The sequence below is a fragment of the Papilio polytes genome, unplaced genomic scaffold, assembly GCF_000836215.1.
Source record: "Papilio polytes unplaced genomic scaffold, Ppol_1.0 DF822178.1, whole genome shotgun sequence".
In the NCBI taxonomy this organism is placed as follows: domain Eukaryota; kingdom Metazoa; phylum Arthropoda; class Insecta; order Lepidoptera; family Papilionidae; genus Papilio; species Papilio polytes.
This window is the reverse complement of record NW_013527026.1, coordinates 832,238-857,430: the sequence shown is the minus strand read 5'-3', so window position 1 is coordinate 857,430 and position 25,193 is coordinate 832,238. Positions and strand designations below refer to the sequence as shown.

The window sequence follows — 25,193 nt, the reverse complement described above, 5'->3', positions numbered from 1 at the left end:
TAATGTGATTTTTATCGTTGTTTCTGATTGTTACAAGAAATATTTCATATGATAAGATGATTTTATAGGTATATAGTTACAACATATTTTGATAAACTTGTGTTACTGTTCTTTTAAGAAGATTTATACGTTTTGACCTGTTAACTTCTAACTAATATTTTGTACAATTCTTGGCTAAGGAAAAGGTTGACACGGCGGGGTCTAAAAATGTTAAGCAGTATTTTTTTTCGAATGATACTAAGATTATAAGATCTTAAATTAAAATGCATTTTTACAGTTAACACTGACGCTGCATCTGTCACACACGTAGCAGGAAAACCCCGAGGGAAATGTCATCCGATGTACACGGATTACCAGGTCGTACATTGTCAGACCGTACCGACAAATAATGTACAACCAAATATTTCGTATACATAGATTGTGCGCCCCGATATTCCGCGTCCAATGGATCCCAGTTATCATACCTTACAATACGTGGCCATACAATATCGACTTTGATAATTCACGACCAAATAAGAGCTAGATATTCCGTGTACAAGCAATGGGACTTGTTTGTACACGTAATATCTGACTGTACAATATCTGGCCGCACAATATACGGACTCAACCCCGAAGACGAGTGTGTGTGTTTGATTTCGTTTACTCGTGAATTTGTGTGACTGCATTGTCTTATATTATTAGAACATTACTATTATACCAACCAATATGTCTTCAGTGTGTTGTGGAACCAAAAAACAGAAATTAAACAACTCGTATAGTAATAATGTTGAAAGACCTATAAATGGTTACCATGAGACTGTAGCAATTCCTGATATGTGTTACTTTTGTTTCGATGTTTTGTATTGTCAGCTGCATAGTATGGACCCGCCACAAACTCCAAACTTTACTAATGAGGCCTAGTAAGTATATAGTACAATTCAACATTAGTGTTAAATTAAGCTATACATTATAACTTAGCATGTTCTTTTTACAACAAAAAACTTTCTGTACCGTGTTGTTGGTTTTTAAACAAACTTTTCTAATAAGTTTATGTTACGGGTATATAAATTTTCGTCGTTTAAAATATACTTAGAAGTACAATAGGTTAGTATGTTAGACAAAGGATGAATACTGAGATGAGTCTTTTGTTTTTTTTTTAGAAGTGCTATGGTTGAGTAATTACCATTCTTCATTTTACTTCAACGGAAATTATTTATAAAGTTTAAGTACAGTATTGTTGACAATAAATTAATTTTAATAATTATTAATCATGCATTAGGCAAATTAAGCAAATGAGGGATTCTTCCACCTTTCATTTTGAAAAATCGTAATTTGATTTTAATTGTGAAAAAAACTTTAATACGCAAAGAAAAAAAAACCATCAAAACTATGTATATTATAGCTGGCCATATTGCATTGCATCAAACACCAAATGGGTGCTCCATTGAAGTATTTTAAATCATGCATTAAGGCTAAGTGCAGAAAGCTCTTGTAGGCTTTTAACATACTTTCACATCAAGTGCATTCACTAATATTCTTTGAAGACTTGTGTATAAAAAAATGTAACAATCATAAAATATTAGTTAAGCCAACTGTTATAACTAGAAATTTACATTTAAATACTTTACATGGTCATTATAAAAGATCTTTATAATTTATATCTATACTAATATTATAAAGAGGAAAGATTTGTATTTTTGTATATATTGAAATAACTCAAAAACTGCTGGGCTGATTTAAAAAATTCTTTCTCCATTAAAAAGCTATGTTATTAGTAACATGGCTGTATTTAATCTCATGCGGGCAAAGTCGCAAGCAACAGCTATTGATTTATTTTTTATCAAAATCTTGCTTCCAGTCCATTGTTCGTTACATGGAAAATTGGCAAGGAGCACCGTCTTCGGGGTTGCATTGGGACATTTAATGCAATGCATTTACATTCGGGTGAGTAGACACTGTGTGATTATGAGTAAACTATTTCGTAAATAGATGTTAGAGAATCAATGGATGAAAGTGCTTAGACCATTTGGTTTTCAAATATACCAGTTTTTAGTCTCTCTGCTAGATAGAATGATGATGAAAACTTGAACGGATTGTTTAGTGACAGATTTTTTATTAGGTACAAACTTCCTTTTTACAAAAATGTATTTGTTGTCTAAATTTAAAATGAGTTTCATATGTGTTGAGTTGAAAGCCATTTGCTGTTTTATGTTAAATCTAATTTTGCTAATATATTAGATTTTTTATCTATACTATTATAATAAAGCATAAACACACACTTCTTTGTTGCCTAGTAACTCAGCAAACACAGAATATTTCTGAATAATTCTTTTTGTAATAAAAAGCCCTACACTTATGTCACGCTTTAGGCTATATATTTTCACGCCATTAAACTTAGGGGGTAAATATTTTGGATAAAAACCTTGATGTGGGTAAGAGACCATAAGTTACTGCCAACATCAAAAAAGTAAATTGCTAAGGTTTGTCATGTCATGTCATATTGTTATTTTGGCAAATGTTAACAATATAATATTTTCATAATTTTATGCGGACGAAGCCGCAGGGGAACAGCTAGTGATTTAATAAAGCAGCAGAAAGTATGAATTAAGACAATTTGACAGCCCGCTGTTGTGTGGAGCTTAACTAGTTGAAGGTAAAATATGGGGGGTTATGAAGTTAATCGAAGTGTACCAAATAGTTCCTCAAAGTGTCATGGTCACCAGGTAATGGACTCTATAACAATTGAATAGCATATAATGAAATGTAGACCATGTTCAAAAGCTGTAAAAAGTTTTTAAGATGGCATAAATTATTGCCTAATATAGGCAATTAGAACAATATTTTCACTTTGCAAGGTTTTAAGTTGTGCAGTAAATTTGGAAGTCAGAGGAATAGCATTTTACAGGTATCTTCAGTGGATATAATTGTTGTGTAGTGTTAGCATTAGAAATTTTATAAGTTAAAATTAGGGTTGTAACAAAGGCCATTTTAACGGAAGCGGATGCGGAGGCGAAGGGCTTCACCTCTGCTGAAGCGGAGGTAAACGGAAACGGAAATGGAGGTCAAAAAAAAATTTTTATTGCGATTTATTAAAGAAATAAAAATTAAAACTATGTTAATTCAAAATACAGATTGGTACATAATTACAATATACAGTATATTATTAAAATATATCATAATTAATAATAATTATAGTTAGTTGACCTGCGCAAGCCGCATAAATAAGAAAAAACGGAAGCGGGTGCGGAGTTAATATTTATTGAGGAAGATCTGCACTTGCGGATGCGGAAGCGGAGTTCCGTTACAACCCTAGTTAAAATATTCTGTTAAAGTTTTCATCACGAATAATACGCGCTAGACATAGAGTTGCGGAAACTGTAATCTAAGTTTTCATGAGACAGCTTGACACATAATGTCTTTGGGAGTTTTGTCTGTACAAATGGTACATTGGGAATGAAATCAAATCTAAAAATAAAGGTATTTCTTATTTAACAAAATTGACCTTTTCTCCTCTTGATATACAATCCAAAAATATGGCTTTGTTTATTATTGATGTGAAAATTTTGCACATTCTAATAAATTCGGTTGTGTTTGGTACGAAGCCAAGATGCTGTAACTACATTATTTGTGCCATGTAATATTTTCAAGAAATAAATTGCCTACCTAAAGATTAGAAAAGCTCTTGCAATTTTCCATTTAATGTAATGAATTCTGTTAAGACTGGTTTGTACAAAGAAGATAATTAATTTCAAAAGTATTGATTTTACGCATGACTGACCGAAAACTCGCAAACCTCAGACAAGGTCGCGGAAAGTCGATAATAAAATAAGCCGGTCTCAGCTGTATGCTGGCAGCTAATTTATACCGAGGGCTTGTGGTTTTATTTCAACACTTAAAATATTTTTTTATTAAACACTAATTTAATAAATTACTCTTGACAAGGAAATGTTTCTTTAACATTCCAAATTTTAGCTAGACCAATTGTTTAAATATTTTTTAAATAACACTTCCCAGGTCTTCGGGAGTACGCAATAACGAGTGCATTAAAGGACTCGCGCTTCTCGCCCATCACGCGGGAAGAGGTGCCGCGGCTGTCTGTGTCCGTGTCCATCCTCCAGCACTTCGAGGAGGCCGAGCACTACCTGGACTGGAAGCTGGGCAAGCATGGCATCCGCATAGAATTCGTCAGCGAGCGCGGCACCAAGCGCACCGCCACATACCTACCTCAAGTTGCCACAGAGCAAGGTATACACTCGCGGGATCTTAGTCTATGCATCATGAGAGCACTAAGACATGTGTGGATAAATATTTTCAGGTTGGGACCAAATACAAACGATCGACTCGCTCCTAAGAAAGGGGGGCTACAAGGCGGCGATTACAGCCGATCTGCGGCGCAGCATCAAACTGACCCGCTACCAGTCGGAGGAGGTGTCCGCCTCCTACGGCGACTACATCGGCCAACGTTGCTAGCACCCCGCCCTCGGGGAGCGCCGCCACGCCGTACCCCGCACACACAAGCGATCTGCGAGTGCAAGTTACAAATATTGTCTTAGTAATAATTTAGTCTCTAAGTGTACTACATGTGTCGATCAGACGGGCCGATGTGAACACACCGATAATTTCAGCGAGCTCAAAAGTACAAGAAGTCAGAATTATGCTCAAAGTGGTTCCGGCACGGATGGGAGTGGCTTGTGTTTTATCAATATGTAATATTAAGCTAATATCACTGCCAACGACATTCCTTTAAGGAAGATTCGAGGTGCCATCGAACCGATTCACTGCAGTCTCCAGGGGTATGTAAATGTTTCACTTAAACCGATATCTGCCTTGGTCCACGCGATTATCGACTTTATGATTAGCAGTATAGCACCAATATTTCTTGGTGCAATTGATGTTTTGTATGTCAGTGGCGAATTTATTTTGGTTATGATACATTAACCCGTGTGAATCATTTGCTTAAACATTACTTGGATGCTTTTCTTTTACATTTGAATTAATATTGTATGGTTCCAAAGGCAGTGATCGTTTTTGTTGAAACGAAATTTGAGGTATTTTTCCATCCATTTACTCAATTGAACAGAGTTTATTAATATTGTATATTTATTTCCATTTGGATTCCTGAATATTGGTTGTAGATAAAAATGTCTTTTATATGGAACCATTTTAGGTTCCACCAAATACGATATTGTTGAAAATATTGGCACGGAATTATTTTGAATAAAAATGTTAATTTTGTAGCCTGTTTCCTAATTTTGACGAGAATTCACTTTGATCAGAGTTTTGACTTTGCTTTATTGTTTTGTTGTTTTAGTGTGTGTCACAATGAAATATAAAAGTTTAAGATAAAATTTTTGAGTTCTGATTAAATTAAAAACTATAGGTATACCATAAATGTATCTTTTAATCAACTGTGTATTTATATTTTGAAACTTTTTAATTTTTACTTTTCTTATCAATGGAAGAATATTTAAATTTGTTCGTAGTTGAAATTATAACATTTTAATTTGTATCTTTTATTGAACAAATCAGGTAAAACTTTTTTTTGTTTGGCTACCGTATATCATTATTTTTTATAAAAGATTTTTTTTCTATTATTTAATAAACAGTTGTGATACACACAAAACTAAAACAATAAAAATATATCTGCTGCTATAAAATTTTCAACAGCTTTTTAAATAGTTTTAATGTTGCTTGTTTTATGTTTTTAAAATATCAAAATTAATAGTGAGAATTGTTGTTTGGTGTTGGATTATTTTAATATTTGTCACCATTATTATTAAAGTATGGAAAGACATGCTACAAAGAAGCTTGCAAGCATTTTATCAAATATTTCAAGTATGAGTCAAAAGTTTCGAACGTAATAAACAATGCTATAACCCTTAATTTGACGGAGTTATTTGTAGAAAAAATATTTGTTACCAACACACTTACTAGTTCAGAAGATTTTTTTGTTAATTTTTTAATTTGTGTGCTTTTTTAGCATGTTTATCCGTACTTTGGTGAGTTAATATAATTTTTGCGAATAAACTTTGTGCACAACCACTGGACTGTACAGGGTGATCTTTTATCATGTACCATAATAATTTTTAAAAATTTAACTGTTTTAACGTGTTTTCATATATTTTAAGGACATGAATGAAATTAGACCATTAGAATTTTTTTTCTAAAAAAAATCACTCAAAGCATAGATTATAAATAGATAATAAAGAATTGGTTAGTGAAAATGATTAGTATTTTTTTCTGGCATATGGTATTCCGACCAAAGGGCCTATTCCGTTGGTGTCAGTCAACATAGCAGATCTTTTCAGGTTATATATTTTTTCGCTTTTCATAGTACTTATTCTTGTGATAACAATAATTGGTCGTGTAGTAATAATTATGTAAGCTATAGAGTTTAAAGGAAAATAATAAAAAAATGAAATAATCTTAAAAACAAAAAAAAAATCCCTTCCTTATCATAGATAAGTCTGCCTTGTTTAAATAAAAAGCATTTAGCATTATCTGTAACATGATTGTGTTTTAATCTACATAAGGGGAACACAATTTAGATAACCTGGTCTATGTCATAAAGTTCTGCTATATTGAATATTATCATATGCCCTGATAGAAAGCTAGGTTTTGTAAACTAAATAGGTAATATTCATTTAAATTGTATGTGTATGGAAAAAAGACTCGGCGATGGTCTTTATGACGATAATTATCCTTAGATTGATTAGAGCAGGGGTAGAGAATGGTAATTGTTCTAAAATTGATGCCAGCTCGTGTGAAGCAGCATAGAATTGACTGAACAGCAGTCATAAGGCAGCTCCGCTCTCTTTGGCTAACTTTGTTATTGTCAGCATTGAGCCGTGAGTTCTTTAGAATGTTGAGCCACAGCTCAAAGGTTCAATTCTATGTGACCTGAACTTTTGAACTGGATCAGAGTTGATTTACACTTGTCTAATCAGAGGTTATCAACTTTTTATTATTGGCTTACATTGTACTTTTAATTTTTTCAATCTCTGGTTAGTGGTGTTTTTTTTTATTAATTGAAAAGTATTAGTAACTTAAAACAAAATATGCATTGTAAAATAAATTCTCCTTTGAGAAAAATCTCAAGCAATAATATGCCTAAGAAATATTATTTACAATTATTATATTTAGTAAAGAAAATTTTGTATGTCTTGAATAGTTTTTTGTGCATTTTGTCATTGACATCTAAGTAACTTTGAGTGAAGCAGAGGGATTTTATTACAATAAGCGGATATTTGAAAGTAGCAATTAGCAGAATTTAATGATGAAGTTTCTCAATTCTTCTGTTTATTTAAACATTTTTTAATATAATTTAAAACATGTCTAAGAAAGGCCCTATTTTTATTAGTAGGACCTTTATTTTATGTAAAATGATTTAAAAAAATCTTTTAAATTATAGTCACTTATAAAAGTTCCACAAATCTCGTAAAAGTTCTAGAATAAATTTTATTTTTGTTAGAAGAAAAAATGTATTAAAACAGGCTAATGGTCGCATGAAGTAATGCGGTTTGATCTCGACGCACAACTAATTAGCTATTCCTAAATTTTTACTAATATAAATATCAATCTGACCCAAAATTATGAAAGAAAAAACCGACAATGAAATTTTTACCTGATTTTTAATTGAAATATGTTATGTTTTTTGTAAATTCTTATTTTATACGGTTGCCCACGACTTCGTCAACGCCGAAATAAATAAAGTAATAAATAAAAGATTTAATACTTGTTTTTACATTATCAGCAATGTAAATTTAGCATGTCCACATTTTTTAATAATACAGACACTCCAATTTATTATATATAAACAAAATTACTATGTTTCATGTATTTATTTGTAATGGCATAAAAGAAATATCTTTTTTTAAAGGTTACTGGTGTTGTTTAATTTCTAATAACTCAGCTATTTATTTTAAATCTATATAGTGTTTGAAGAGAATGCTACAGTACATGTTTTGAGAAGTGAAGCAGAGTTTGTGTTGGAGAATTATCCAGACTTCTGAAATTGCACTAACAAATGTCATTAGTTGTAAGGGGCAGTTTTGCATGTGTTCAAAACTTAGTAGTTAAATGTACTTCATCTGATTACAGTTGTGTGTATTAGTTTGATCGTTTTTTTGTAATTCGTAAATATCAATAAAAGAACTAATAATATAGGTTATGAAACACTTGTGTTTTTTTTTCACTATCCTTAGAAATTGGGGACCCATAAAAAGGTAAGTGTTAAAGAAAACGAATTAGATTTACTTCTATCTATTTACATATAACACTATTTAAAATTCACATATTACACCATCCCCTTTTCTTCCAATACCTTTCTTTCAATTTCCACTAGTTTTTTCTGTAGTGAAAATGTGTTCCGCATTTCATAATAAGTTAAGACAGAGGACGCTACCATTTGTATTGCAACCATGTATGTTAAAGTTGCATTGAAGGGTCTAGTTTTTGCCCTTAAAAAGTTAAATATGGCTTTTGGACCTTCTTTGAGGTCTGGCACTCGGTAAGTGCTATATCTATTTGCCAGCTGAAAAAAAAACAGTTTTGCTTTGAGAAATACACTAAGGAACTGATTGTAGAAGACTTAAATGCAACTTACCATTAGAGCTGATGTTGGTCCAAGAAGCATTGGATATAAAATTCCTAATGCTATCTGTGTCATACCAGAACGAACCTCGTAACATATTGGACATGTATCTAACTTCATTAGTAACATATTTGTTGATATAACCTGTGGAGATGTTTTAAATAAAATATTTTACATTTTGATAATTATATGGGGATTATTATCACCATCATCATCATCACCAGCTCACTATACGTCCCCACCGAGGGGCTCGGAGCCTACCCTAATAAGGGGTGACTAGGCTATAGTCAACCATGCTGGCCAAGTGCGGGTTGGTTGACTTCACACATATCTTTGATTTTTTTTTTCTCGCCGATATGTGCAGGTTGCATCATGTTGTTTGTCATCATCATCATGTTGTTTTTCTTCACCGTAAGAACGTCGGGTAATTTTTTTTGATAACCAAAACAATTTGATTTATAAGTACTCTTATTATGACCCAGTACACTCTTTGATGTCCTAATCAGTTTTGGGTGATCTATTTGTAAATATTATTCGTGAAATAACTATTCCAGTTTATTAGGTTACATACATGCCTGTGAAACAAAGCGGTGAGTATTCCTGGCATTACGGTCACTGGTACCACAGATGAAAAATATCCGTAATTGCCAAGTTTCAGCTTTTGTCGGTAGTGGTTATTTATTAAAAGACCGCATATGCCGTTTATTGCACCCAAAATAGCCGGTGAATATCTTAGCGCCCATCTGTAAGCACATAGATTTTTTTAATTTTTAGAAGTAAAGGATAATTGAGTATACTCGAAAATCTTAATTAACTTACGTATCCGAAAACGTTTCCCAATCGTTTACTATATCCCAAATATATGAGGTAGCTTCCATTTCGCTTAGAACAACAGCATCCTCTGGAATATGCTTGGATTTGACTAAAGCCATTTTGGTAGCTTACTGTCCTTAAAGATGTCTAAAATTATAAAGGCCTGAGCCAGTGCTACAGTTTCATTTTAATTTATAATGAAAGATTATCGCATCAACCAACATAACCTCAATTTATTTGTTATCACTGTCAGTTGTCAATGTCATTTTTACTTTCCTACTTTTCGCGGCATTGACATTTCCAGATATATTGCCATAATATTATATTTCCAACGGCGCGAAATGATTATAGTGTGGCACCTTTTTGACTTTAACAGGATGGCGCCTCTAAGCAATTCGGGTTACCAGCAAAGTAATATGTCCGCATTAAAAGGAAATTCTTTCCTTTTGAAAACGAAATCGCAAATTGAAAAGGAAGTACTTGTGCCTTACAATGTAACTAGGAAATGCCCTAGACTTCGTTTGTCGGTTAGAAGACTCTATAGTTAAAGAATCTTTGTAGAAAACTTTTAGTTAAACAGTTAAGAAAGAAACAGTCTTAACATAATATAAATTGTCTTACTTAACGCTCACCAACAGAAGAATAGAAATCTTATTGATTGCTTGTTGTTTATAATCAGCGCACAGTACAAACTATGTGGTACAACTTTAAAAGTTCGTTTCTAAAGTAACTTTATTTTAACAATTGGACACTAATAGGATAAAAGGATCCACATTTAGTGTTCATCATATAGCGATATTAATGTGCCGCTTGACGAATTGCGTAGCGTCTTAATATTAAACCCTTGTATTGAGTTTAAAAGAAAAATGAAACAAATACCGTTTATAATTAAAATTATTTATTATCCTTCATCATATTTCTAGCATACTAAACGTAATAAGTGTATAATAATAAATAATTGAATAGTAATTTAGTTTTGAAATATTTCAGCAATATACATATTAATAACTTGATAAGTTTAATTAACTAAACTAGACATGCAAAGTAGGCAAATTTATTGTTTTAGTTCCATAGTGAGTGGTTCAATAAATCTGTTTCTGTGGTTCAAGAAGTTGCCCCACTGAAACAGGAATATATTGTTTTGTAAAACGAAAAAAAGTTAATAAAACAATACTTAACGTTCAAAATAAGTGACCATAATCTCTTATTTTACAATCTTTGGCGATCTATAACAATATACGAGAATAAATATTTCAAATAGCCTAGCTATTAAATGCAATGAAGAATATTACTTTGTTTTAATCCACAATATATCATTCAAGACACAAAACAATCATGTCATATTATTTTAAAACATTTAACTAACTTCGAACGATTTAGAAGATTACATAAAAATCGATATAGTTATAAGAAAAGCTGCGTTCACTTTAAAACAATTTCCATACTCAGTGAACGTATCATTCCAACTTTGAGCACAGCTTTTAAAGTTCCTATTTTAGTGTTAGTACATACCACTTTCATAATATAATTTATTTTTATAAAAGCGTATAGTAAATCTGGTCTGTAAATGGTTATTTAAACACCTTATTAACTAGGAGGAGAAAGCTGTCGCGACTATTCATAGGCTCGCTAATTTATTATCAACTAAAGCCGAATGAACAAATATTGTTCTGTGCTCACAGCTGGACATGATCTTTATCAAACTTTATTACAAGGTGAAAGATAGTAAATTCCCTAAACAACGGTCCATGTACTTATGATTTAACATAAACAATTAGACATATCATTATCTTCTTAACTATGTTTGACCTAGAATACATATTTTGATATTGATAATAATTAAATTTAAAAAGTTGTCTTGTTATCTTTAACATGTAAAAACACTAAACAACTTTACATTTTAATAAAAATATGATTCTTGTGGTTCATTCATTATTTAAATGTATCTACAGACACATAAGTAGATTGTTCTTGCAAAATAATTACATTAACACATATGACTGTAGTTTCTAAACATACAATAAATTCTACAAGTTGAAACAATTTCTTTTTGGCGAATTTAAAAGTTTCGTGTTCAAAAGAGTCCACATGAAGGAAAGAATTATTTCACGTTTCACTTACGTTGGTAACTAGTCAACACACCTGTGTTTTACAAATATTAATTTGAAAAATTGTTTTATGTGTAAAATACATTGATTTTCAATTTTTATATTTACTTATCACTTAATTTTAATTTCATAATTTAGTTAATGACACAAAACAAAGACGGGAGTATAATGTTGATACGTAGAATAGGTTGAATGGACGAACTATACAAGCGTATATCACAGATGCCTTGGCATCCCTTCGCTAAGCTAAACCTGAACAGCTAGACTGCTCTGAAACTGCTAACAAAAAGGTGATGACCTTCGACCTTTTGATAATAACGATTTCATTATGAATATACTAATCGTAAACATAGTAGATCGGGTTCTGTAGCGTTCGCAGAAAGATATTTAGATACTTTTATTGTATTTTTGTTGAGTGTAAAGCTCGAACATAAACACGATCTGCTAAGGATGCAATTTATTAGATAATTATTTTATCAATGGGTTCGATATTACAGATAAATGAAAATCTTGATCTGAATGAACTTAGATAAAACAGCACGGCGCGGTGTTTACTTAAACTATACAATATAAGTTATCCAGAACAATGTATTCTGAACGTAAAATACGTTTTCTTTTCAACCTAAGTTGTCCTTTTATATGTTTCCTTGTTATAATTGATTAATTCAAACGGTGCGATGATTTTGATAAACAGTTGATTTGACATTGACTGGTTACTTTGCTACGAGGAAACCCGACAAAGTGCTATAAATATTTGAAATTCTCAATGATTATGATTTCCACTTAGCAATATAACGTCGACACCCTGTCATCCGTCCGAGCGGCCCCGGGACAAAAGGCTAGTAAGCTCCTAAATTAGATATGATGTCAAAAATGTCTTAAACATTTTTGATAACAATGAAAGTTAGGTTGCACGTATTGTTTTGTTTCCTCAACGTTATAGAATACATATGTTTTAGTTTTCCATTTTCATTAGAGTTATATAAATTATTTTTAAAATGTAGGAAAAGTAAGGATTTGTAGGTTATTAAAAGCTTACTCGATAATTAGTATTACATGAAGTTTATTACAGAAATATGAGATTTGAAGAACTTCCTATGCTAACAATACTAGTCATGTTTAGTAGTCTGTTTAAAATATTACTTCTGGCAACACTGGTAAGAGAACGAATTTTATGGGAGACTTATTTTTGAAGTGAAGTTGTATATTGAAAATTATATTATAATTTCAACAAGGTTGATGTTTTACAAAACATTTGTTCATAAAAATTAACAACTACTACTAAGTTTCCAAAGTTGATTTAGGTCTTCACTTTTACGCACATTGAATAACAATTTTTTTTTTCAAGAAAGCCAATGATGTGTTATTTTTCTTTAGTAATTGTCATAAATTGGATATAGATGAAATAACGGACGGCGTGATTATATACAACTCAATAAATTAACGATACATTGCCGACAAGAAGCGACATTGTCCCGTTAAAATGTTACCAGACCTACCAAATTCTTTATTTACACGACAATACCCTTAATTTTATTATATAATTATTTTATTTAAAAGTTTATTAATATCATAGAAGTATTGAATTTAAATTACACTACTTATGTGTAAATTCTTTTGAAATATGTGTTAATATTCGGTTTAGTTAACAAGTATAAATTCTTATCTGGCAATACCAAATACCGTCATAATTCACATAGATACATTTCAAGTAACTGGACTATTTCTGTTCAGTATTTTATGAATTTATATTTATTATATTGTTTTAAAAATGTTAATTTACATTAAACCATTGCGAATACGTGGGTAATTCGAGTCCAAAACACCATTCTCCAAATCATTCCAAATTAATTTATAGAATACAAGTGTTTGCGAAGGATTTAAGCGTGAAACAATATTCTGGATAACTTATGAAACGAAAACTCTTTTTACGACACTAAAAATGGTAGTAAATGTTTTAAAGCGTTTAGTTTGAAGTAATAATGTTTGTAAGATAGTCATTAGATTTAATTAAAATACAAAAGTAGTTAGCAAATACTCTAAATTAGAATAAAATCTAACATTGTGTTAATACGTAAAGTAGTATAAAGTGGATAATCGTGTGCTTGAAGCTAATTTATGCTAAGCGATAGTAAAAAAAAACAACAGAAGGTAATATGACTAGATAATTTTGTTTCATTACTAGGATCTACATAAAAGCACTATGCGCATCTCCCCATATCTTTATAATATAAATAGATATATAACCGTATGAATAATTCCGAATCCTTATATTTTCACCCCGATTAAGATATTGGCATTCAACTTACAAACGAACGGTGGTCGGATGCGTTTTGATTTTTATAACGTACGACACGGTAACGACACGACGTTTCTCCTCACGTATGAAACTCATCGATGCTAATTCGACTCGCGGCTCACTTGCACCGACCGGCGCTTAATTTACCTACTTTTCTAAATAACCATACTCCGATATTAATTCCCATACCATTTACTAATAATTCAACGATTCTCGAGTGCAATAATTCCATGACTACGCAAGCGTCGCGACGAGATCAAATAGCAAGATAAACAAAAAAAAAATAAGGAAACAAAACGTGGATTTTAAAAATTTGTTTTTGACTATAATCTCTTGTGACTGCTAAAATTGCTAATAACGATTTTTCCACCTTTATACCCCTCATTCAAACGATCTATATTTTGCAGCCATCCACATTTAATAAATTATATAAGAGGTTATAATTTGGCAAGTACAGTTTGTTAAAAGAATGAAGCCAAGCAAATTTTTTAAGTTGCAAGTGATATGAAGATGAGGGATTCGGTTACGCTACGATAGTTACGAGAGAGTATAAAAATTCGCGACAGACTACAGTGGACCCGAGAGTGATGCGGGGTGGCCGATGCACTACCAAATGAACCCTGACCCCCGGCCTCTGATCGCTAGATTTGACGTGACATCAACCGCTACTCGCTTCTCTCTAACAGTCAGAGGACGAGAGTCGGAATCGGAAAGATCGACAAAATCTGCCGACATGAAAACATTTAGATACATTTAAATAATTGCAAAGCATACCCTGTATCCTAGAATCACTTTGTGGGCGATCGTTTTATACATTCAGAAGGACTCATTTAATCTATTACAAACGTCTGCGTTGCCGCAATATATCTTTAGGGAATTTAATTTTAATCAGTATAAAGATATAAGTACAATATCATTAACAGCCCGCGAAAGCGTCGCCTCGCGGCTTTGTTTCGCGGGCGAATTATTCCTACATTACCCACGAGGTGATATTATCGATATTCGATATATACTTAGTATACGTGTTCCGGTTTGGCATCGATTTATTATGTAACCTAAATTGTGCGCGACGCAAGTGCGGTTCGGCACACCCGACGCCGGCGCCGCTCCGTTGCCAGCTCTACCGTGCTGCGCGAGACGCGTCCGACACGACCGCCGTGCGCGCAACACAACGAATGCCTCGCGGTCGTCCCGCGAGTCGCCCTTCCGCTTCAACACATCCTCATAATATCTCCTAACAACGCTACCCTTTACACGTAACGAACCGCCCAGCTACGTTATGCGATAATATTTCCCTATCTACGAGGTCGTGTCGTCACGTGTAAAGGGTCTCCACAGTCGTTTTACTTACGAGACCACGTCGACGAATAATCTAAAATGGTAACAAAACACGATTAGAAATAAAAGTTCATAAATTAAAACGACGCTAAACGATTTAAAAAGCTTAACAATATTGCACGACGGTGAGAATTAGAGAAAAAAGAACTAGAATAGAATAGACTTTAAATAACGATATCGCACAATGCTCGCGATGAGTTTAATCGTAGGACTTATTCGTAAATCATAATAGCCTAAAACTAGAATACTATATCAATATAATATAATTATTTGTGTAAATATAAAGTTCTATGTCTTGTGGTGAGTGTAATATTTGACTAGAGGCGAGCGGCGGCCGTGCGATCACTACCGCACGCGGTATCTACACTCCTAGTACCCCATCCTCCCTCCCCCTTCCTCTCCCAACCACACACAGAAATTACTACCAATGGCAAGAAAAACTACCAATGGTTTTAGATTGAAATAAGCTGTTAATATAAGTAAATTATCATCTAACCTTCAAGTTAACGGGACATAAAATAAATGTTTATTTTGCTTGTATTTAGCGCAGATAATAAAATGTACCTATCTAATTCTGTGTGAGGTTAGCGTTAACTCTGAGCTCACTACCGTTATCATTTGCATCATATTTACATAAGAATTTTGTATTGTTCATTTAAGTTTAGCGTAGTTTTGCTATTTAAATATATTTGGCTAATCATTAAAAAGCTAATAATAAGCTTAAATACATATAAAGTTATTCCAAGTTATATAATACAAATGTGCTACATCTGCAAGTATTATGTAATGCCAATAGAATAAGCATTACAAAAACGGACGGAAATGTGTGGTTAATTCATAATTCATATGTAAGCGGAATAAACTATTCTTTTTCAGTTTAAATACAATAATAGTTTGTGCGCCTGACAAAGTCAGATTATAGATTATAAATAACGGATCAGCAAATTAATCTATTGTTTAAAAACAGGCGTCGAATACTTCAAATAGTTTACCAAAGTCCTGAGGATAGTGGACTCAGAGTTGTTTTTGTATTTTTATAAATAGCGTATAATCATTTAGAAGCAATTATTAACATGAACTAGTTTGAAGAAATTCTTAATTTTATATACAATTATAGGATAATGGAGAAGTTGTATATTTGGGTTATTTTAACGCTTCTTATAAAAATACTAAGCAACAGCTTACAGTGTTGCCAACATACGCCATTCGCGAGTGTAGTTGGCGCGAAAACGACCGTTGACAGTGACATAAGCTGCCGCACTCTCCCTACGTCACCCATCGGGGCAGGTACCCGCCAGCGCGCACGCATTAACATCTAAGGTATCTCAGTATTATTTAAAATTTATATTGGTACATTTTGATTATGAATCTATCATTGTCTGTAGATATTACGCTAATTTTGTATTGTAATCGCTCGCGCATCCGCCACTGTTGGCTCCCAGGCGCGTTACCTCTTTATTGTATTTAACATCTTAACACGAACTATTTTAATATTTGTATAGACACTGAATGCACAACTAAAGCTGGATAGATGGCTCCCAAATTGACTTCGCATTTAACATTTATGCGTATGGACCATTTGAATATTATATTATTTACAATTTTATAATGCTGAGCAATTTTACTTGTACATTTGATTTTGTGCAATTTACTACTACGTATTTACAGATAGTAAACTCGCAAAGGAATATTTCAAACTATTACAAATACATTAGCGAGTAGATACGATTGATTGCATTAAAATTTATTCTAATAGTTATAGGAAAATAAAATCCTTGCAAGCGCATTAAAAGCATAATCCATACACAGACGTCAACTATTACGAATGGCCTGTACAATTCTTTATGTTGATATAATACCTTTTTTCTTATCACAGCCCATTTGGAATTTACAACACAATACGTTCTCTTGAAACGAAGGCCTTAAGTATTCGGTCTTATGGAAGTGCACTTGGATTTGTACACAGCGTTATTAAGAACATTTAATATTATGTCAACAATATCATTATTATCATAATGTTTACTAACATGCAAGATATTGCCTCAATAATCGTACCAAATAGAATACGACAGATAACAGACCTCAATAAGGTAGAATTATACACTGTTGGGATAAATCTTATTTGACTCTTCTGTACTATTTTGTTAACTGTATAAACTTGTGGACGCCCTCTGCCCCTCTTTGGGGACATAGGACAAGAAGAGAGAGAGAGAGAGAGTGATAAACTTATGATGGATAGATCTGCTCTACTTTGTTTGTAATGTTGGTACGACCGGGCATTTATCTTGCGTGTCTCACAAATAATAAAATTTAACAAAATATATGATATTATACTCCGATAATGATATACTGGCACTTATCGTGGTCTAATACGGCCTAGGGAGACAACAGTGCTCGCGTCGCCGGGGCTTGGGGCTCTTTGCTACTAACTACGATGTATGAACGCAGCGCGCCATAGAACCTCAACAACCATCTCTACACTACGAACGAAACAACAAAAGGGACAAAGACGCTCGTCAAACCCCGGCGCAACAATTATTTATGCAATAGACAATAATTAAAATACATTTTTTCTTACATTTTCAACTTACTTAATAAATTCAGTTTGGCTTTTTTCAAGCAAATAACTAGTATAGTAAATTTATGTTAAAAGTTTCATTTAAACATTAAGTACTTAGAAGTAGAAGTATGATTACGAATGACGAAATTTTATAACGTGTCATTTTATAATAATAATTTAATCAAAGTTAATAAATTGTATATATAATAATATAATAGAGTAATTTAATGATTAATCAATAATGATAAGAATGAAGCATTCCTACGCGCCGATCGATAATTACTTTTAACTAATTTAATATACTCGCCGAGTGGGCTTGCACAAGTTTAGGTAATATTGTAGGTAATGATATTCACTATATTACGTTAAGTTTATTAAATTCCTTGGAATTGTTGATAGAATGCGAACAAGAGCGCCTCGGGCGAGAGGAACATTCCGGCCGCCGCCGCCGCCTGGAACAAACCAAATTGATAAATTAAAATACTGTTTCTTTACAAATGAAGTTTTTTTATTATCTTATATTTATTATTATTAGGAGCAATATCAAGTAAATAACTTCTTATATTTTTCAATTGTTGAATTTGATTTTAACGAGTTAAAAGGTTACCCATTCTTACAAATGGATCCTAATGTATGTAAGGGATCCTTTTGCATGTTCCGCAATTATTTTTCTTCTACAAGAGTAAATAGATACATACCATGGGCGCGACATAAGCGCGCAGGGACGGCGTTCTTTGTTAGTAAGGCCGATGGGCATCCTTCGGTCTCTTCAGCTGGACCTTCAGTCGTTTCATCCCAATTTGAAACCCATTCATTGCCTGGATAGCGGCCTGAGCAGACGCTGGGTTGTCGAAAGATACGAATCCTGAAGATGATATACAAATAAGCTTCAAATATTGAAATCAATGGAGTCGGGTTGGGCATTATCATGTATTTAAGAGAACGTCATCAAACGTCGTCATAAAATATTGACATAAAACTACTTATCTAGGCTTATCTTCTTATATACGTTTGTTATAATACAAGTGAAAAGATCAATATTTTACCTATGTTATTCCACAATATGAAAGAGCATTGGCTCTGTTGAAAGTTATACTAACCGAAGCATTTGCTTTGATTGGTGGCGCGATCGATGAACACCTTGCTACTGATGACGTTCCCGAACGGCAAGAACATCTGCATCAGTTCCGCGTCACCAAACTCCTGGGGCAGGTGGTAGATGAACAAGTTGCAGCCCTCAGGCCCTGAGATGGAACATCCTGGGAACATAAGAAAATCTTTAAAGAACTCACAAATCTGCCTCTGAACACAACCATTGATCACTATAATAAGCTAAATCTACTATTACAGAACATCGAAACATTGAACACAGAAGACACACAAATTCCAATGAGAATAGCAACAAACATTCCGCAATAACAATTAGGGCACAGATGTTGAAGTAGACGTATAGCAGGAACGCACCTCTTGCAGAAAGTTTCTATTATTTTGCTAATGGAAAAGTTATTTCTATCAAGAATGGACACTTTACAGAGATAGGAGAGAATTCAATACTAAGCAAGCTAGAACCAATTTAAAATGTTTAACTCTGAAACAGTGAGAATGAATTGAGATAAAATACTGCTATTACAAAATTTCTATATTCATAAATGACAATAGATGATAAAATGAAATAAATTTTGATGAAACACCTTACACTGAGGACCAGTTCCTAATTTAATATCAGTAAAAATTTATCCTCAATTACTAGTCGATTTTAGCAAAGCCATATTAGCAAAAACTCGATAGACATTACTGTTATTTCAGATGATACATTCTTGAAGGTAGCAAGAATAAAAGGGACAAAATAGAATTAACTATTCCGAACGATTACAGGAAAGATGCATAACTGATTTCAGTGATTGGATCCCATTGCAGCTAGCTAATGGAACCTTCGTCTCAGGGCTCCACTTACCTTCTCTCTGCGCCGGCGCTATGGTGGACAGTGGAGGCGGAATGGGCTGCGGAAACTGCCCATAAACCGCTGGGTAAGCTGTCGAACATCAATTTGCACATTTCACAATGAACACCTATTAATTTGCGCGACGCACATGCACCAAATTATAATAGATACATAAATTAAAAGCAATATTGCTACTACTTTTATAAGTATTCAATCTTATTGATAACATCAGAAATTTTAAAGTAAAGACTTTAGATTTTATTCATTGATTATGGTATTAAATAAATAGGATTTTTTTTAAATATATTATATGTTTCACACAATATTGGAATGCCAATTATTCTCAAATCAATTACAGATGTATGGGATAGAGAACAGATACATTATCCGATAGGCACATAAGACAATATCAAATAACTCTGTAGATACAGTTTAATATAAATAAAAAACATAGATAACGCATCTACTGGAGCGCACGATTCAACATCAGTAGCGTGACATAGAACCAACAGAGCATTACAATTTCATAACTTTACACTGAACAATTTATAACATTGCACATCAATGATCGATCTTCAAGTAAAAGTCTATCTTAACCTTTTAATTTTTCATAAATTGAAGTGACAAAGACCTTTTAAATTGAAGTTCGATTATGTTCAATAACATTTAAAAGCTCTATTAACTACATCATGTAACATGACACAAAAAATAGAAACATAAATGAAGATTCCTTGAACTAAAGATTGCAAGTCAAATCGTGTTGGCGTATCTAAGAATGCCAACACCCCGATAAAGTGGACGTCAATAAAACAGAACACGAAGGGGAGATGGGAGACAATTAGGTTGTTGTTGGGAAAAGTAAAATTTTTGTACAACCTTTGCGGATACAATTTGTATCGGAGTAAAGCAATACTTTGTTTAATTTGTCAGATGTCAAATTAGGGTTTCGGTTTGTTTGTAAGTCGGGTAATGCGAAAATTTGCTCAAAAAATTTCAATATAATTTGTTGCGCTTCAATCGGGTATACTTTTTTGGCAATTTATCAAAACGTTAATTCGGAATGTTGTCGATGAGAATTTTCTTTTAAACATTTATTGTTCTCACTTGTTATGACAGATATTTTGATCGTATTTTAAAAACTCCTGATTTTCTAAAGAAACCTTGTGAATAGTAAGTAAAGAGGTCAACTAATATGAGAGTACTACAGACAATAAAAGCATCATTTGCGTGCGTTACTCACCGACGCCTGGGAAAGGCTGCATGCTGGAGAAGGCGTGCTGCAGCGCTGCGGCCTCGCCGTTGGCTAATCCTTGTGCTGTCACTGGGACTGCTGGAAACGTTCAGATCATAAAATGTTTAGTTCTGTCCATTTTGTAGTCTAAGACTCAAAGGCGATGTTAACTGTTTCTTTGCGTTATCGTGGAGAAGACTGCTCTTAAGTTCAAGCCCGTTAGGATTTTTGTGAGTACTATTTTGTACCCTTTGTCTTTGTTTAGAAGTAGGATGTTTTGCAAAGGTGTATTTAAACTTACGTCCAGTGAAGGTCTGATGGATGCCGTTGGTATAGACGGCATCTTGCGGCGGCGGCTGGCCGTTGGTCTGCGCGGCCATGCTGAAACCGGGCATGGTAGGCGAAGGTAGAGACGGCAGCGCGCCGCTAAGCGGCTGCCCGCCTCCCGTGCCTATCGCCAAACCGGAAAAGCTCTCTGAAAAAATAAGTCATGTTATGGTGCAACTATTTGTCTATCTCAGAATGTGACGTCACTAGATCTGGTCAGACAGATCATATTCATTTGGCAGTATAATTAACATCGTTGGTTTTAACGTCTTTGAAAAGCAAAAAACCTCTTTGCTGATGAATTTCTTATTACCTGACTAATTAAGAAACTTATGAAGTCAAATCAAAGTTGCTCAGTGCGACTCGGGGAATGAAGTTAAAAACTAAAAGAAGTTTATTTACAAAGGCTTCTGTTTTCAAATGTTCCACAGTCTCAACCCTTTCTATCTTAATTTATCTGAAGCATTAAAAAAATTCTTTTTGAAAAAAGTAATTTTAATTATTTCATCGACATAAAAGTACGAAATATCGTTTGAAGTGGAATTAAGTAAGAAACCCCTTTTTTTAATATTTCTTTAATTACTTAATAAAAGATCAAAGCTGACTTGATTGTCTCGTCCCAGACTTTGTTGTCCAACAAATTTGTTCGGTGCTTTTTTACTTCTTAAAAAATAGAAAAGTTAAAAATACTAGGTTTAGAATTTCTATAAATACAACAACGTTAACGTAAAACTCCACGGACAACATATATTTGTGTTTAAAGTTTTTATAACTACGAGTCTATTCACTACGTCTTCTAGCACGCAAATTTTTTGAATAGAAGTATTGTACTCATAAGATTGACCATCCTAATTATGTCATCCGAACTAATGCTCTCTCATCGTCTCTTTAAACCATTCTTTAATGTTTTATTGCTAATGGACTAATACGACTACCAAGGTTCGATGACTTCCGGGATTTACCACCAACCGGATGTATTAATAAATTTCATATAAATGTATAGTGATACCGGAAGCAGGAGGCACAACTGAGTTGGGCATGCCGTTGAGTGCGTGCGTAGCGAGGCTCATAGGGCTGAGGTAGCTCTGCGCCGTCGCCGCCACCATCAGCGCGGTTTGTTGCTGCGGGATATCAAACTTTATACAACAATAAATATTAGTTCACGCCCACTAGGGTCTTTGATAATAAAAGTTTAGAAAAATTATTAGAAAGAATTGCTAATAAAAGGTGTATTATTTGTTTGAACTACACTTATACACTTTCAGAGATGTTTAAATATGTACAGGATTTAGCTTTGGAAACTCGTGATTAAATTAACTACAATGGTCAAGATATCGCAGAGAATATGCTTAGAGAAAATCTGAATGACATTCCTAGTTCTTAAGATAACTTTGGCAATATGGACTTTGATAATGTTACAAGTTCAAGTTAACAAACAAGCTGTCACCAGATAACGCTACAAGGACGTTTAAAGTAATGTGAGTGATACCTGCTCGGTGATGACCTGCGCGTAGGTGCCGTACGCGCCGAACTGGTTGAAGACGAAAGGGTTGAGCAGGCTCATGTTGCCGCTCATCTGCTGCATGCGCCGCAACTGACGTTCCTTCTCAGTGTCCGCGAACTTCACTACCAAGCTCGAGGACGCACCCTAAAACAATACGATTCTCGTATATACAAATTGGAAGATAGTACGATTGGTACAAATTGCTATAACTGATTGGCAAGATCTAAGGAATAAGATAAGCTGGATACGGGAAACAATCATGGCTAAGATACTTTAGAGATTGGATTCGGAGTTTAGTCAGCCGATGAATTTTAACTTCTCGTTCTGAACCGGGACAAATTCACTAAGTTGGCTGCAGCGGTAAAGAGACGCCGCAAAAAAGAGTTTTTCGAGTTCATTTTACATTACATTTTAATAAAGGATAGAAATGTACTATTCAAAACTTTTTAACAGACATTAACTGGCTGCTAAAATACACAAAAAAGTATTTAATAATTACAAGGCAAACGCTTGCCACCATAAAAGGCAAATGTAACGCAAGTGAAAGAGGCTCTTTAAAAATGAAACCCCCATTAGGCCGACAAAGGCGATTCCGTTCTCTGGGAACTACAATGCGGGAACTAAACGGCAAGCGCATTCATTATGTATTTCCCAGGGCAAAAATACGTGGAGCCGGCGTAGGCCCGGCGAAGCAACAAGTCGCTCCCCTCTGCGCTGCAACAAGTATTGGGCGGACATCCAAAAATGCATCGAGCCTGCGAAGTTAGCTCGTAGAGCCTGCGCCACTTCACTGATGTTAAGTAGGGGTAATTGCCCGGCTGTTGGCGGTCAACTTCCTTGTTTATTGTAGTCAAACTTTGTTTTAGGTGTGCAGTGTTCCGTGCTTCTGCTTTTAGGAAAATAGTTGTAGTTTAAATACTTTACTATGGAAATAGAAAGTTTATTGTAGATATTTCTTCTTACTTAAAGTATAAATATTTTACATGTAATTTAATCCTGTAATTTACTTACTTTGAATAGTTCTAGGTGTTCTTTGATTAATAGTTAAGTGAGAAAATATCCGCTTGTTGGTTTATGTTAAAGTTGTAAGCAAAATAATTAGTCGTATATTCTTGGTCCGTACCTTATAGTTGACTGGATATTTATATACAGGAGTCTGTAGAGGAAAGGCGCACAATAAAGATAGTTTCGCAAGTCGTTTAAACGTTATCACGGCTTTGTTTCATAGGGTTTGCTTCGCTTAAATCCAGGCGATTCCCCAGCGGGCCCCCTCGGGAACGAGTTATAGCTTACGACCTAGTTTAAGAATAACGTTCGAGCGCCCTCTACTGACTTTAAGGTAAGACTTGATTATTATGAAACGTAATTTTTAATGGTCTTATCTTTGAGATTAATTATTGTTTTGTAACTATCTTTTACCAGTGGTATCTTGTGGTTATAGAATACAACATTAATTTGTAAAAGTTTGTACCTAAAACTTCATAAAAGTATGGCAACACCAGAAATCAGCCAGTAACGATACGGCGTAATAATAATGCAACGCTATAGGATTGTTTGTAAGCACAAGTTTTCTAACAATAGTTTAAAATAGCGTATGTTGGTAATCAGTATATCATTCTTAACTGGGGCACTGGGGCAGCCCCCACCATTGTAAGCGGCAATGATAATAATGATAGTGTGGATTTTATTACCCAGTTCTGTCCCCCTCTCCCGTTACGAGCTACACGGGACCCATTCGTTACAATGTTAAGTCCAATTAAAGGGATATTCCTACTTAATTGTTGCACAACTTGTACTATCGTCTAAACAAAACACATTACACATCATACTTTCATTTATTTATTGTTGGTTTACAATTTAAGACTAGTTTCCTATAAAGAAGAAAGGTACTAATTGTTTCGTTTACGAATGAATAAAAATAGTTAATAATAATAATCGGTTTAAAATTTCTATAAACAAAATTATGTTTTTCAAATGATTTTGTTTTAACAATAATTTACGATAAATTTTTATTTTCTCATGGTTCGTGTCTTCTTCATCTTAAAGACGCCAGAGTTAACATTTCACGTATGAATAAACTCTACCTTGCGAGATCATTTCGTGGAAAGTAATATGAAGCAAAATAAGATATTCTAAGAATGGATAACGTCTAGTATTATCGTTTGACATTAATCTTTTCGATTCGTAGAGGACCGTAGAGTTCAGTGCTACGCCTCGTAGATTAGATGTACACGGTAAAACGATTGTTTAATAATGTTCGTAGACACGAACAAACAAAGGAGTATAAAATAGATCAGATGTAATTAAATAATTAGACTTAAAGTATATTATAATAAAATTGTATTATTAAGTTGAACTTTGTACATAATTGTTAAGTTCTCTCGAGTACACTCGTATAACCTATCCTAATAGCTTCAATTCAGTTTATAATACACAATCTCGAATTGGAATAGCAGTTCACAAAGTGCAGTCGTCAAGGCGAGTAATAACCGCAGCTAG

The 25,193-nt window shown here is 33.6% G+C and overlaps 3 protein-coding genes across 3 annotated transcripts in view; 1 reads left to right on the top strand and 2 right to left on the bottom strand.

Moving 5' to 3' along the window:
* The first annotated feature begins 412 nt into the window (after window positions 1–412).
* Window positions 413–5,423, top strand: LOC106106732 (uncharacterized protein CG5902). The gene is made up of 4 exons (XM_013287375.1): window positions 413–899; window positions 1,838–1,923; window positions 3,994–4,224; window positions 4,295–5,423. Exons 1-4 carry the CDS (start codon window positions 706–708, stop codon window positions 4,447–4,449), a joined length of 666 nt encoding a protein of 221 aa, XP_013142829.1. The 5' UTR covers window positions 413–705; the 3' UTR covers window positions 4,450–5,423.
* A 2,802-nt stretch (window positions 5,424–8,225) lies between these two features.
* LOC106106500 lies at window positions 8,226–9,656 on the bottom strand. Its single transcript, XM_013287083.1, has 4 exons — window positions 9,392–9,656; window positions 9,144–9,315; window positions 8,585–8,716; window positions 8,226–8,512 (listed from the first exon to the last, which is right to left on the bottom strand). The coding sequence occupies exons 1-4, from the start codon at window positions 9,502–9,504 to the stop codon at window positions 8,276–8,278; spliced, it is 654 nt and encodes a 217-aa protein (XP_013142537.1). The 5' UTR covers window positions 9,505–9,656; the 3' UTR covers window positions 8,226–8,275.
* An 8,424-nt stretch (window positions 9,657–18,080) lies between these two features.
* The window catches only part of LOC106106696 (CUGBP Elav-like family member 4), a 344,825-nt gene continuing 337,712 nt past the window's right edge, over window positions 18,081–25,193 (bottom strand). The window contains exons 6-13 of the mRNA XM_013287323.1: window positions 22,680–22,838; window positions 22,200–22,326; window positions 21,165–21,338; window positions 20,873–20,962; window positions 19,645–19,722; window positions 18,791–18,967; window positions 18,389–18,555; window positions 18,081–18,142 (exon numbers count right to left, since the gene is read on the bottom strand). Coding sequence (XP_013142777.1) covers window positions 18,428–18,555; window positions 18,791–18,967; window positions 19,645–19,722; window positions 20,873–20,962; window positions 21,165–21,338; window positions 22,200–22,326; window positions 22,680–22,838 — 933 coding nt within the window. The 3' untranslated portion in view covers window positions 18,081–18,142; window positions 18,389–18,427. The remainder of the gene's footprint in view (window positions 18,143–18,388; window positions 18,556–18,790; window positions 18,968–19,644; window positions 19,723–20,872; window positions 20,963–21,164; window positions 21,339–22,199; window positions 22,327–22,679; window positions 22,839–25,193) is intronic.

What these genes read in the sequence shown, in the direction of transcription:
- LOC106106732 (XM_013287375.1), top strand. Translation starts at nt 706, where the DNA reads ATGTCTTCAGTGTGTTGTGGAACCAAAAAACAGAAATTAAACAACTCG. An exon ending in AACTTTACTAATGAGGCCTA is followed by an intron (nt 900 to 1,837) that starts GTAAGTATATAG and finishes TCTTGCTTCCAG; the next exon opens with TCCATTGTTCGTTACATGGA. An exon ending in TCAAGTTGCCACAGAGCAAG is followed by an intron (nt 4,225 to 4,294) that starts GTATACACTCGC and finishes AAATATTTTCAG; the next exon opens with GTTGGGACCAAATACAAACG.
- LOC106106500 (XM_013287083.1), bottom strand. Translation starts at nt 9,504, where the DNA reads ATGGCTTTAGTCAAATCCAAGCATATTCCAGAGGATGCTGTTGTTCTA. An exon ending in TGGGAAACGTTTTCGGATAC is followed by an intron (nt 9,316 to 9,391) that starts GTAAGTTAATTA and finishes ATGTGCTTACAG; the next exon opens with ATGGGCGCTAAGATATTCAC. An exon ending in GACCAACATCAGCTCTAATG is followed by an intron (nt 8,513 to 8,584) that starts GTAAGTTGCATT and finishes TTTTTTTTTCAG; the next exon opens with CTGGCAAATAGATATAGCAC.